Source organism: Amblyraja radiata, chromosome 1 (assembly GCF_010909765.2).
Source record: "Amblyraja radiata isolate CabotCenter1 chromosome 1, sAmbRad1.1.pri, whole genome shotgun sequence".
NCBI lineage: Eukaryota > Metazoa > Chordata > Chondrichthyes > Rajiformes > Rajidae > Amblyraja > Amblyraja radiata.
This window is the reverse complement of record NC_045956.1, coordinates 24,849,972-24,862,364: the sequence shown is the minus strand read 5'-3', so window position 1 is coordinate 24,862,364 and position 12,393 is coordinate 24,849,972. Positions and strand designations below refer to the sequence as shown.

Genomic DNA, 12,393 nt, shown 5'->3' with positions numbered 1-12,393 from the left:
CATTCTATCTATGCCCATCATAAAACCTGGTCTCCCCTCAACATCCGCTGTTCAAGAGAAGACAATCCATTTAGGTTGAAGGAATGTCATGCATTTGTTGGCGGGGCTTAACATCGGCCGCGGGATTTACCATCACTCGGCGGGGGCTTCAACTTCGAGAGCCTCGATCGCCTGACGCAGCGGGAGAACAAGCAAGGAAGAGAAAATACTTTTTACCTTCCATCACAGTGAGGAGGTGCCTGGAGATTCACCGTAATGAATGTTTGTGTTAAATTGTGTTCATTGTGTTTTTGTTGCTTTTTTGACTGCAAGGCACGTAATTTCGTTCGAACTTAATGTTTGAATGACAATAAAGGAAATTCAATTCAATTCAATTCAATTCAATTCATAGGATCATTTCCTTCTGCCTACGATGTCTGGGCCGAACATGATGCCAAAGCCAGCGCTACTCCACCCGAACATAATCCGTATCCCTCCATTCTGTGCATAATCATGTGCCAATCCAAAAGTCTCTTAAAGGCCACTATGGTATATGTATGCACCACCACCCAGGCAACGTGTTCCAGGCACTCAGCACACAGTGTACAAAACTTGCTCCGCACACCTCCTTTAAACTCCGCCTCTCTCAGCTTTAAACTATGCCATGTGGTATTTGATATTTTCATCCTGGGGAAAAGGTTCTGACTGTCTACCCAATCGATGCCTCTCATAATTTGTATATACTTCTATCAGATCTCCCTCAACTTCCCGATAAATCAATTCAAGTCTGTCCACCCTCTCCCCGCAGCGAAGGCCCCTTATTCTGGTAAACCTCGGCTGAGTGGTTTCTAAGCCCTCCACATCCTTCCGTTATTGGGGGTGACCAGAACTCCCAATACGTCCTAACCAAAATCCGATGCAGCTGACCTAAGTCATATAAAGCCTAATGAAATCTTTCCCATAGCAGGGTTACAATCTTATTTATTAAAGCATTATATGTGATTGAAATTTCAACTTGTATTTTTCTGTTTTACATAAATTCACACTGACGGTGACTACAAACTTTGACTATGTATTAAAGTATATTTTAGTTTAAATTAGCCTGGTTTTTATATTGTCACATGTACCGAGGTACAGTGAAAAGCTTTTGTTGCGTGCTGTCCAGTCAAGAAAAGAAGACATGATTACTATCAAGCCGTCCATATGCATTTAATTAACAATTGTACACGGTCTTGTTCAACTTGCCATGGTAACACGCAACCGGCATATGCTCGAGCAAAGCATAAAGTGCTGGAGGAACTTAGCGGATCAGGCTGCATCTATAGAAGGACTTTGTGTTTTACTCACGATTAAAGTATCTGCAGTTTGTTCTGTCCCCACAGGCAGATGCTTATTTATTTGACTTTCACAAATGTACATTCAGGCCCAGTTGACATGCGGACATTGGAAGAATTGTTTTCTGTTCGGACAAACGTGAGTGAATGTAATTAAAAAGGCACACAAGATGCTCTTATTAGCCAAGGCACCAGGAACGTCGCAAATACATTCCCTCCACAGATGCTACCTGAACTGCTGTGGGTAAAATTACCATCATTATATTAAAATAAAGATGTGATTGCATTGGAGAAATGCGGAGGATATTTAGTAACATGTTGTCAAGACTACAGTTGGAAAGATTGGATATGTTAGGGTTGTTTCCTTGGAAGAGAGAAGGCCGAAGGAAAACTTAACTGAGATACGTTAAATTATCAAGGACCCAAACACACACGAATATATTTGTATAGACAGAGTCAAATATCAGCGACTATACGTACAAAGTAATTGGCGCAAATAGTCGCGAGGAGATAAGAGGAAAACATGTCAGGATATGGTAGATATCTGGAGCTGATTGCTTGAAAGAATGATAAAAACTTAAACATTGCCTGGATGTGTATCTGAAAAACCGTGGTTTTAAGAGAAATAAATGAGTAAGATTTCAAGAAGCTGGGTATCTTTTTTTTCCAATGAACGGACGTAATGGGCCCAGCGACCTTTCTCGCACACAATTCCGTGGATTATCCAGGATCTTCTGTGATTCTTTCATCAGACCACAGTTTCAGAGCGGTCACCTCAGTGACTTTGACCCACCCACCAACCCCTAACCCCCCCCCCCCCCCCCCCCAACCCCTAAACCCCCCCCCCCCCCCCCCCCCCCCCCCCTTCTCCACTGCTATCAGTCTGAAGAAGGGTTCTGACCCTTCTGATAGATTCAAATACCTGGGAGTCCACATCACAGAGGATCTGACATGGACAACACCCACTGCCGCACTGGTGAGAAAGGCAAGGTAGCGCCTTTACCACCCCAGGCAGCTGAGGAAATTCAGAGTCTCTCTGAGGATCCTTCAATCCTGCTACTCTGGTGCTGTAGAAAGCATCCTGTCCGGAAACATCTCGATCTGGTTTGGCAACAGCTCTGCCCAGGACAGGAAGGCTCTGCAGAGAATAGTGCGTTCAACCGAACACACCATGGGAACAACACTCTCCCCCCTGCAGAACCTATACACTAGGAGATGCAGATTCAGAGCCAACAAGATCACGAAGGACCCCTACCACCCCAGCAACGGACTGTTCCCGCTACTACGGTCAGGCAAGCGCCTCCGCTGTCACGCTGCGAAAGCAGAGAAGATGAGATGGAGTTTCTTCCCACAAGCCATCAGGACTGTAAACTCTGATCTCACCAGGGCGGAAATATTGTTGTATCTTTTTTGATTTAAATCTTTTTATTTGAATTTCACAGCAATTTGCATACATACAATGATAACAGACAGTGACAGTCAAGTCATAATTGTGCAACAGTATGTAAGCGACCCTCAAAGCCCTTACCCACCTTCAACCCACCCGAATCAGGTCGGAACCAAACGGGGACAAACAACACTCACATACATACACATCCACACAAATATGGTAAGATAAACGAAACAAAAAGTACTAAAAAAAATAAAAAAAATAAAATTTAAAAAGGGGGTCACTAATAACAGTAAATAAGTAAGTAATTAAATAAATAAGTGTGTGTGTGGGGGGGGGGGGGGGGGGGGGGTTAAGGGGAGAGCAGCTGCAGTAGAGCAGAACAATGGTGGAGAGCACTCAGTCCTCTTCCGAGTCCGGGGACAAGTTGAGAGAGTTAACAAGTTCCAAGAAAGGGTTCCATGTATCTAGGAATGTCTTGGTAGAGCCTATGAGAGAGAACCTAAGTTTTTCAAGCTTTAAATTGTAAAGCACCTCCTTAATCCAGCGGGTGTGTGTCGGGGGACAGGTGAGCCTCCAGTTAAGCAAGATCAGTCTCCGGGCTAACAAGGTTGTAAAAGCTAGAACCCGTTTCACCGCAACAGAGAGGTTGGTGTTGGGAGGGGTACCGAAAATGGCTGACAGTGGGTTTGGAGGAATAGTCTGGCCGTAGGCTCTGCTTATCAAGTCGAAAGCACTCCTCCAAAAGGCTGCTAGCTTAGGGCAAGACCAAAACATATGGCTATGGTTGGCAGGAGATTGATTACATCTGTTGCAGGTGTCCCTAACAGCGGGGTAAATTCTAGATAATCTTGCATTTGTGTAGTGGACTTTGTGAAGGACTTTGCATTGGATTAGGCCATGACGGGCACATACGGAGGAAGAATGGGTCAAGTCCAAGGCAGAGTCCCATTGCTGGTTTGTTAGTTTCGTATTCAGCTCACCCTCCCACGCAGCTTTTAATGAGGTATGAGGTTTCAATATAACCGACCCTAACAAGTTATACAAAGCAGAGATGCATTTCTTCCGGTTGGGATCTAGAGCTAAGATGGTATCGGTCAGGGTTTCAGGGGGGCGATTTGGGAAATGGGGGAATGTCTTCTTTTTTTAATGTAAATACTGGTTCTGTTCTATTCTGTTCTGTTGTTTTGCACAATCCCGCGGGCATTGCCACTTTCATTTCACTGTACATCTTGTATGTGCATGTGACAAATAAAGTTGACTTGACTTGATCCGAAACATCGTCTGTCCATTTCCTCCACAGATGTTGCTTGATCGAATGAGTTCCTCCAGCACTTTGTTGAGAGATACCGCGTGGAAACGGGCCCTTCGGTCCACCAAGCAGCGATTCCTCCTGTATACTAGCACTATCCCACACAGTGGGGATAATTTATAATTTTACCGAAGCCAATTGACAAAACCTTCACGTCTTTGGAGTGTGGGAGGAAACCGGAGCACCCGGTGAAAACCCACGCGGTCACAGGGAGAACGTAGAAACACCGGACAGCCAACACCCGTAGCAGGATCGAACCCGGGTCTCTGGCTCTGGAAGGCAGTATCTTCACCGCTGCGCCACTGTGCCACCCAAGATTTTTGCTTTGCAATGATCTCTAGATTAGGTAAGATAGACACAAAGTGTTAGAGTGACTCAGCGTGTCAGTCAACACTTCTGGAGAAAAGGAATAGGTGACGTTTCGGGTCGATACCTTACTTTAGAATCAGGTTTGCTGTATTTCTGAATGTGAAATTGGTACGTCAAATAAAATGAATACAATATAGATGGACTCTATAATTGTGAGAAAAAATGACTAATTCGTTTATTAATTTACTTTCAAGTTATCCTGAAAGATATTACAATAATAAGGATATGAGATAATGGATTGACATTCTAATGATAGAAACATAAATAGAATCCTACAAAATGAACGCGCCTTAATTTTAAAGGGAAGATGAAATGAAATGAGACGAAAAGATGACATTTCCCATCTATCAGAACACAAGCTAATGATATAATACACATCGCACCAAATAGAAACAGCCGATGTGAAATAAAAGCAGAGAACGCTGGAATCACACCACAGGTCAGGTTGCATCTGATCAAAGGGTGAGCAATCCATAAAACGCTGGGGTAACTCCGCGGGTCAGGCAGCATCTGGGAGGGAAGAGTGGCGACGTTTTGTGTCGGGACCCTTCTTCAGACTCCTACGTCTTCTATCTGAAGAAGGGTCTATATATATATACACACACACACATTAAGGTGAAGTGACGATGCGGTGGCGAACAGGTGGAGATGCTTATCCGTTGCTCGTGTGGTTAAGATAACAATCTGCGATTCTAATGTCTACTTTAAGACTAATATTTTGAACTATCTGCAACATACGTCGCCATTGAATGTTGTCAATGTAGAAAGCGACCTTACTTTACTAATCTCGTAAATCGCACGTGTGACGATTGTTGGTCCAAATAACTCTACTACAACTAGTACGAGATAACACGGAATATATTCCATCCCTTTAAACCACATTAAATCACAAATACTAAATTTCAATTTCATTATATTCGTACATTCTTCTCTGCATTGATAAAGACACTGGACTGTCACGGTCAAAACATGCTTCGATACAACGATACAGATGTTCTGATTTTACGAAGGCATTGCAGACCCTTGCACTGCACTTGTGTATGTGAGAACTCCTGTGTCGGACGTTTACGTGGACTGTATGTTGTAAATAAACTAAAGGATGTGGTTTGCGGGAAATTTATTTTTGCGTTTTGTGATCGCGCCTCTTTCACTGAGCAATGGAATGTAAAATGGTGGAACGCGGAGGACAGTGCCGATGGCGAAAACATAGTGTCGTCTGTTGCATGGTGGCTGAAGCGAGAAGTCATCCACCTTTCGTGAGAGAACACACAGTCCCTGTCCTCTTTCGCGGAATCCCTGTAGTAAAGCCGAATGAATGTAGTTGAGGGGGGGGGATACAAATGAGGAATTATCACGGTGCATTAATGGTTAAAGATTGCTGATATTTTTTTTAAATCGCATAACAACATTATGACCCCACCATTTAAAAAGAACTCCGATTAGCACTTGATCTGCCCTAGTCAGTAATAAGGATACGGCCCAAGGACTGGGAAGAGGCATTGGTACTGGTAGCTGTTTGCGGCCGGTGGCCCTTTCTGTGCGGTGTAAACTCTTCTTTAAACGCTGAGCAATGAATGTCCTGGAGCAAAGCAGAATACAGTCACAACACATACATGACGCTTGCCTTTTGAATACACACACGCACACAGACACGTGGAAACATATTCTGGGGATGCATTTACTGTAAGATGAAGGGTGATCATTTCCTTGACAATATACTAGCGGCCACTGGAAAATATGTACCATTGAAACAGAAGTCACAGAGAATAGCGTTGTCCTCTTGGTACTCAGCATCCTCGAATACTCCTGACGGCGTGTTTGTAGGCAGTGATTCCCCATGCTGAAATGATTGTCGGGCAGCAGGCTATTGGGGCTTGTGTTGATTGTACTGACAGTTGCAGCGTGTACAAGCTATAGCTGATGTGCCATTAAACTGCTTTTCGCATTTGAATTGTCACTGCAGCAAGTCGGGAGGTGGGGGAGGGGGGGGGGGGGGGGCGACGACGAATCAACAGATCAGGTGCCCCACTGCATTCATCAATAAAACAGATAAACCCGGAGGCAGAGACCCAACCAGGCAGGAGGTGGGTGGTGGTGGGGAGCGGTGTTTATGTGTGGGGGTGGGGTGGGGGTGGTTCGCCTGTTTAAACTAATGAAAATTGTGAGTTTTCATTGAAAAAAAAGTCATCAATTGTTACAATATCTGAGCTTTCCAGCCATTTGTTTCGTTTCGCACGGCAGCAAACCAGGTCATTGTGTAAGTAAGTTGAGTGCGTGAAAGTGTGGCGGAATGGGGAACAGGTGTGAAAGGGGTGGGTGGGAGGAGGGTAGGGATGGGGGGAGGGTGGTGGAATCTGAAAGTCATTCGAAAACCACAATTCCAAGGCTGGCTGTACAAGTCCAACCATAACCTGCCTTTCTATAGCAATGTGTAATAGGGAATAACTGCAGATGCAGGTTTACAACGAAGATAGGCACAAAATGCTGGATTAACTCAGCGGGATAGGCCGTGTCTCTGGATGGAAGGAATAGGTGACGTTTCGGGTCGAGACCCAGTGAGAGAGCAATGTTCCCGGGCGCTTCCGAGAAACGTTGCCAAGTAGAGCATCGACAATTAAATAAAGTTCCAGCTTCAAGAAATACCAGGCAAGTGAAAGTGTAGCAGCTCACAGGCGAAAATATTTCTGGATTTTCGGGTCAGGCAGCAGTTAAACTATGCATTAATCAGTATTTAAAAGAAGGTGTCTTGAGAATTGCACTGTCAAGCAATGGGCAGACTGGGTGCCAGTCAGAGCGCCGGGGAGTGAGGCAGATAGATGCCGCCCAGTGGTACAGACCCGCCTCTCAGAAACCATTGGATCAGGCTGGCCGGCCACAGTTTGACCAATAAGAGCTCCCAGCAGCCGCCATCTTCGAGCTGAATGAATAACCTTGCCTGAACCGAGCGAGTGCGGCTCTGATCGGGCAGGAATGGTGTTGGCGGGAGGAAGATCATCGCTGAAACCTCCGGGACAATTAAGTGACACGATTACCGAACGCTGTGCATCAACTGGAGCCGATCACACCGGGAAGCGATGGACAAGGAAGACACCCTTCAGTGTCAGCCACTGTCGCTGAAATTCACCATAGACAGTATTTTGAAACCCAGTCCAAAATGCAAAGAGCATAATAAGCATGACCGTGCAAAGCAGCTAGTCGCAACTGCGGTAGAATTGAAATCATCTCGGAATGAAGCCACAAGATCAGAGTTTAGGCTGGTTAAGGACTACAGGAAAACAATTCAAGGTATGGCGAGGGCTGGACAGATGCAGCATCATCAGTTCAGTCATTACGGTTCCGCGGATATGCCATTATCTTAATATTTAAAAATATCTAATGCACGCATTTACATGAACATTTGAAGGAGATAACATTAGACATTGAAAGGGCATTGTTGATGACGGGTTAGGAAGAGGCAGGGTGAATGATTTTCTTTGCATGCAAGCTGTTAAGCAGGTAGTCGTTCGCGAATCTTTATCTCAGGTTTGAGATTAATGTTTTAACGTTCTACGTGTTCAGTAATAGAGTTATAATACTGCAATGTTTATGCACTGATAGCGGCAGGAAAATCTGACTTTGCTGGGTTTTTGTGATGCAGAGACAACGAATACCGGCTATCTCACAACCTCTTCACTCGAATTCACCGTGGAGCCCAAACACCCAGTAAAAAGCCCCGAGTCATACCGGTCGCTAGGAACGGCGGATCACAGCGACGATTCGGCCAAAGTCAAACACAACAAGAAAAACAAAATTCTCGCAAAAAAGAAGACGCGCACGATATTTTCTAAAAGCCAAATCTTCCAGCTGGAGTCGACGTTTGACATGAAGAGATATCTGAGCAGCGCCGAGCGTGCTTGCCTGGCGAACTCGCTTCAGCTCACGGAAACCCAGGTCAAAATTTGGTTCCAAAACCGCAGAAATAAACTGAAAAGGCAGCTGTCCGCAGAACTGGAGGTCACAAACACGACCGAACCTGCCCCCAAGATAGTCCAGATGCCAGCAATGTACAAAGAGAGCAGTTTTCTGCGGAGATGCCTGTTGCCAGTATCTTTCCCCGTGCTTTATTCAGGAAGCAGCACGCCTTACCTCTGCTTTCCCGAGGCCAGCAGATATCTCCATGTTCTGGACGGAGACCTATAACCGAATAAAGGAGCGCGTAACTGTATCGGAAGAACTTCTGGTGGTTGTTTAGTCACTTTTATACCGTATAACAGGGAAAAGATGTATAGTACGACATTTGTTAAATGCCTCCCTTTTGTTTACTTTCCACCCTTCGTTGCATTTTTCCACCATTTGTTTTTTTGAGTTTACACTGACCACGCACTGCCGTTATATATATATTATATCTCATGTTATGCTTCAATTGTCTAATTCTCAATTCTAGCAATTTACGTTGTCTTTCAAATCCCTGAATTAATTCAGGTATTATTTTCAGAGGACAATTGATTCGCTTAAAATGGCAACATCCATGTTAAGTGCAGTCTTTGTGTTCTTAAGGTGCACATTTTAAACAATGCGGATGTTGTAGATATGTAGGTCAGATCAACACAGATTTCAATTTGTCTTTATTAACCATTGTCCATCGAAAGTCGTTTCTTTGAAAGATCGATGTGAGCTTATAATGAGATAAATAATGATGCCAATTCGTACAAATGACCCAGTTTCGCTCCGTTGAAAAAAAATGCATGTTACAGAATGGTTATGCTGCAAATCTAAAGCTTCACTAAACAGCCCCCCAACCCCCCCCCCCATCCACCGCCTTGTTATATAATCTGGGGTCTCACAAACCATGTCCCCCAACCCCCAATCCCACAACTTCCTACTGGTCCGTTTTTATTCTCTTTTTTCCCCCTTAACATGTGTCTCTCCTGTTCCATGTGCCCCCCTTCTCCTTTTGACAACTCATTAAAAAAATGCTGGCAAATACTTTATCGACACTAGCCCTAATATCGTATTTTACAATTTTGGTAGATAATGGTATGACTTTCCCCAAGATAGCTTCAAACACAAACACATATGCACACGCAAAACACACATGTCCTTTTTTGAAATATTCTTCCGCTGACCGTTTGGACTGAAATTATCATTGATCAACTGATTTAGGTTAAGGCAATTATTCAGCTTTCTCTGCGTGGACTCAATTAGACCAGAAATAATCCAATTTCCTTGCTGGGATTGTTTGTAAATATTGTGCAACATCTGTTTCAAGGAGAAAACGTAATATCACGTCATATTTATATATCTTTATATGTTACTGGTTTGATATTAAATGTGAATTAAAAAATTAAAATGCAGTTTATTGTTCAGATGCATGCGCATTATAAATGGCGAGCATTCAATTCGACATCCATTTAGATGGATTATTCCATATTTCATCTCATTGGCAATTGCGAGACAAATCCACACTGAAAATTACTCACGTTTCACGCACAACCAGTCTCCAGTTGCCATCTTCATTGTCGTGTTTATAATATTTGAAATATGCAGTTAATGCCAAATGAGAATTTTAAAAAGCCCCAGGACCTAAATTACATCACTAGTTGGATTAATTTTACACTTTAAACTCGCAGTTAACAAACTGGGTCAGTTAATTGATGTGGTGAATGGTGCGTCGTTTACCAGAACAATGCACTAAGGTTTATGTTACATTCATGTTCTACATTAGAGTTCGGGCGCGGCCCAGAATATTCAGTGTACATGTACTATTCACACATTCTAAACATTTTGCATAAATTTGCGTCAACAGCCCATTCCGACATTTAAAAAGCTGTTAGTTGTTTCCCAAAAAAGACACCCGCGTATAGACCAAAGTAATTTAGTGGGCCAGAAATTGTTGTCACTGAAGAAGCGATGGCTCTAATAAGCAAACTCATTGGACAATCGAGTTCATAACATTTCATTTTAAAACGTTCATTTCAAAACCATTCTAGTTCCGTGCTGTTTGTGTGATACACTAGACTGATAAGGTATTTTCAGTTTTATCCATTCAACCAGAAGACATGATAAATAAAAATTCGAATCAAGTTTCGATAATATAATTTGTAGATGCAGCTATGATAATCAAAATGGGTATTCCGATGGGCCAGCCATTCAGCAGCTGATTTTATTCCCTGTTATTTTCTACGTATTCTCAACCAGGTTGCAATCCCGCTAATCTTTGTAGTTGTTGATCAGTCATTATTTTGATGTAGTTATTATTTTAATCTGCACATACTACCCCCATTCTGAACAGGGGCAACTCATCACAGTTATCCAATGCGAGTCTACACAAGTAAATACAATCAATGGCAAAGTTCTTGTTAATTTTGAGCAGCGAGATATTTGTCCACGTGTAAATAAATCCAGAATTTTGGAATGTTAATTACTTTCTCGTTCTAGCCAAGAATTGGAAACGTCCCGTTGAAGCCCCAATTATGTGATTTGTTAACAGCCTGTGCTCAAGCACGTTTTACCACTTTGAAAAAGAATGGTTATTCTCGAGAGTGAAATAGAAGCACACAATACACCAGGATCTTGCACTTTCATTCAGAATCACAACATAAATCTCATACATTTCAGCGTGCTTCCGTGTTTATAGCAATCCGTCTCTAACACATGAACATTTCTATCCTCTAATCACCCCACCCCCTCCCGTTAGCCTCCCATCAGAGAGCCACTCATGTGCAAGGTTTATTTATTCACGGCACCTACTGCGATGAATCTTTTCATTGTTCATATTTATAGCGGGTTTATATATACTCTCGACATGCATGGGCTTATACTTCGGCAATAACTGACTGCAGCTGTTATATAGTACCGTTACTAGCGTGATACCAAATGGCCCTTTCACGTTTCAAATTGAAATGCATTATCATTGTTAAATATTCCTCTTTTAAAATCAAAACAGATGTTGAGTACAGAAATATAAATTAAAATCGCGATTGAGAAGTATTAATGGCGATTATTTGAGAACATTTTCAAAGTTTGTGTTGCTTGGTTCATCAAAATGTTTGAGCCATGCCCAGACTTTAAAAAACAATACTACAGGTACTAGAAAAACAAACAACTGTTTCACGATTCGTGGTCCAATCAGCAGCTGATTTCCCTAATCATCTGCGAAGCAAGATATGTAAACAAATATCCAGATACAGTTGCTGCACTAACTGTTGATCTCGGCACACTATGACATGTTCGCGGGGTTGGTGTTTTAAGCTGTTGAGGCACACCAAGTACACTCACATACGTATGTAGTGTCAGATATAGTCATAATTTTTATTGCACGAAAGATAGATTTCAAATCATTTCGGAATGATGGAGCATTTAGTTTTACCAGATAATTAATGCATTGTGCAATACAGATCGCACGAAGCCAATTAGCAAATCGATTAAACCAAAGTTACAATACGACAATGATTGCGAGGACATATTTTGGATTAAAGTTTTTTCCTCGTCTTACTAATATGCTCATGAACATATACTTTACAAAAAAATTAGTGTGACGACATTAAAACAAACCAAAACAAGAAACTCATTGCCTCATGTGATACCATATTGAAATGACCCCTGGCCTTTCAAAGTCACAACAGCGAGTGTTGGCCGATGAGATTCTCATTGTATTTGCTTGATTGAAGCTAAGCAGCAGGTGGGGGCCAACAACATTGATTGTTTTTCTTCACTGAAGTTAAATATCACTCTTCAGATTTCAGAAGTAAATCATGACGCCGGCGAATTCAGTTTTCGAAATCAATTTTACTTCGTTCACTTATATTAATAATAATAATAATAAATTTTATTTATGGGCGCCTTTCAAGAGTCTCAAGGACACCTTACAAAAATTTAGCAGGTAGAGGAAAAGCATGTAAGGGGAGATGAGGAATGTTCAATATATCATTGATTTCAATGAAGGGGTATAGAATGTGTGATTTGTTCGTAAGTGCCTTCCGTTTTGATAACACAAAACATTTTATTTGTTTTTGCAGGAAAATCATAAT

The 12,393-nt window shown here is 42.5% G+C and overlaps 1 protein-coding gene across 2 annotated transcripts; it reads left to right on the top strand.

Annotated features, from left to right (window-relative positions):
- The first annotated feature begins 7,004 nt into the window (after nt 1-7,004).
- LOC116971810 (homeobox protein HMX2-like) lies at nt 7,005-9,717 on the top strand. 2 transcript variants are annotated; one of them, XM_033018935.1, is made up of 2 exons: nt 7,005-7,669; nt 8,022-9,717. In XM_033018935.1, the coding sequence occupies exons 1-2, from the start codon at nt 7,459-7,461 to the stop codon at nt 8,561-8,563; spliced, it is 753 nt and encodes a 250-aa protein (XP_032874826.1). In that variant the 5' UTR covers nt 7,005-7,458; the 3' UTR covers nt 8,564-9,717. The 2 variants fall into 2 exon arrangements, with proteins under 2 accessions (XP_032874826.1, XP_032874834.1); XM_033018943.1 differs by having other exon boundaries at nt 7,492-7,669; nt 7,982-9,717.
- The last annotated feature ends 2,676 nt before the right edge of the window (nt 9,718-12,393 follow it).

What these genes read in the sequence shown, in the direction of transcription:
- LOC116971810 (XM_033018935.1), top strand. Translation starts at nt 7,459, where the DNA reads ATGGACAAGGAAGACACCCTTCAGTGTCAGCCACTGTCGCTGAAATTC. An exon ending in CTACAGGAAAACAATTCAAG is followed by an intron (nt 7,670 to 8,021) that starts GTATGGCGAGGG and finishes TTTGTGATGCAG; the next exon opens with AGACAACGAATACCGGCTAT.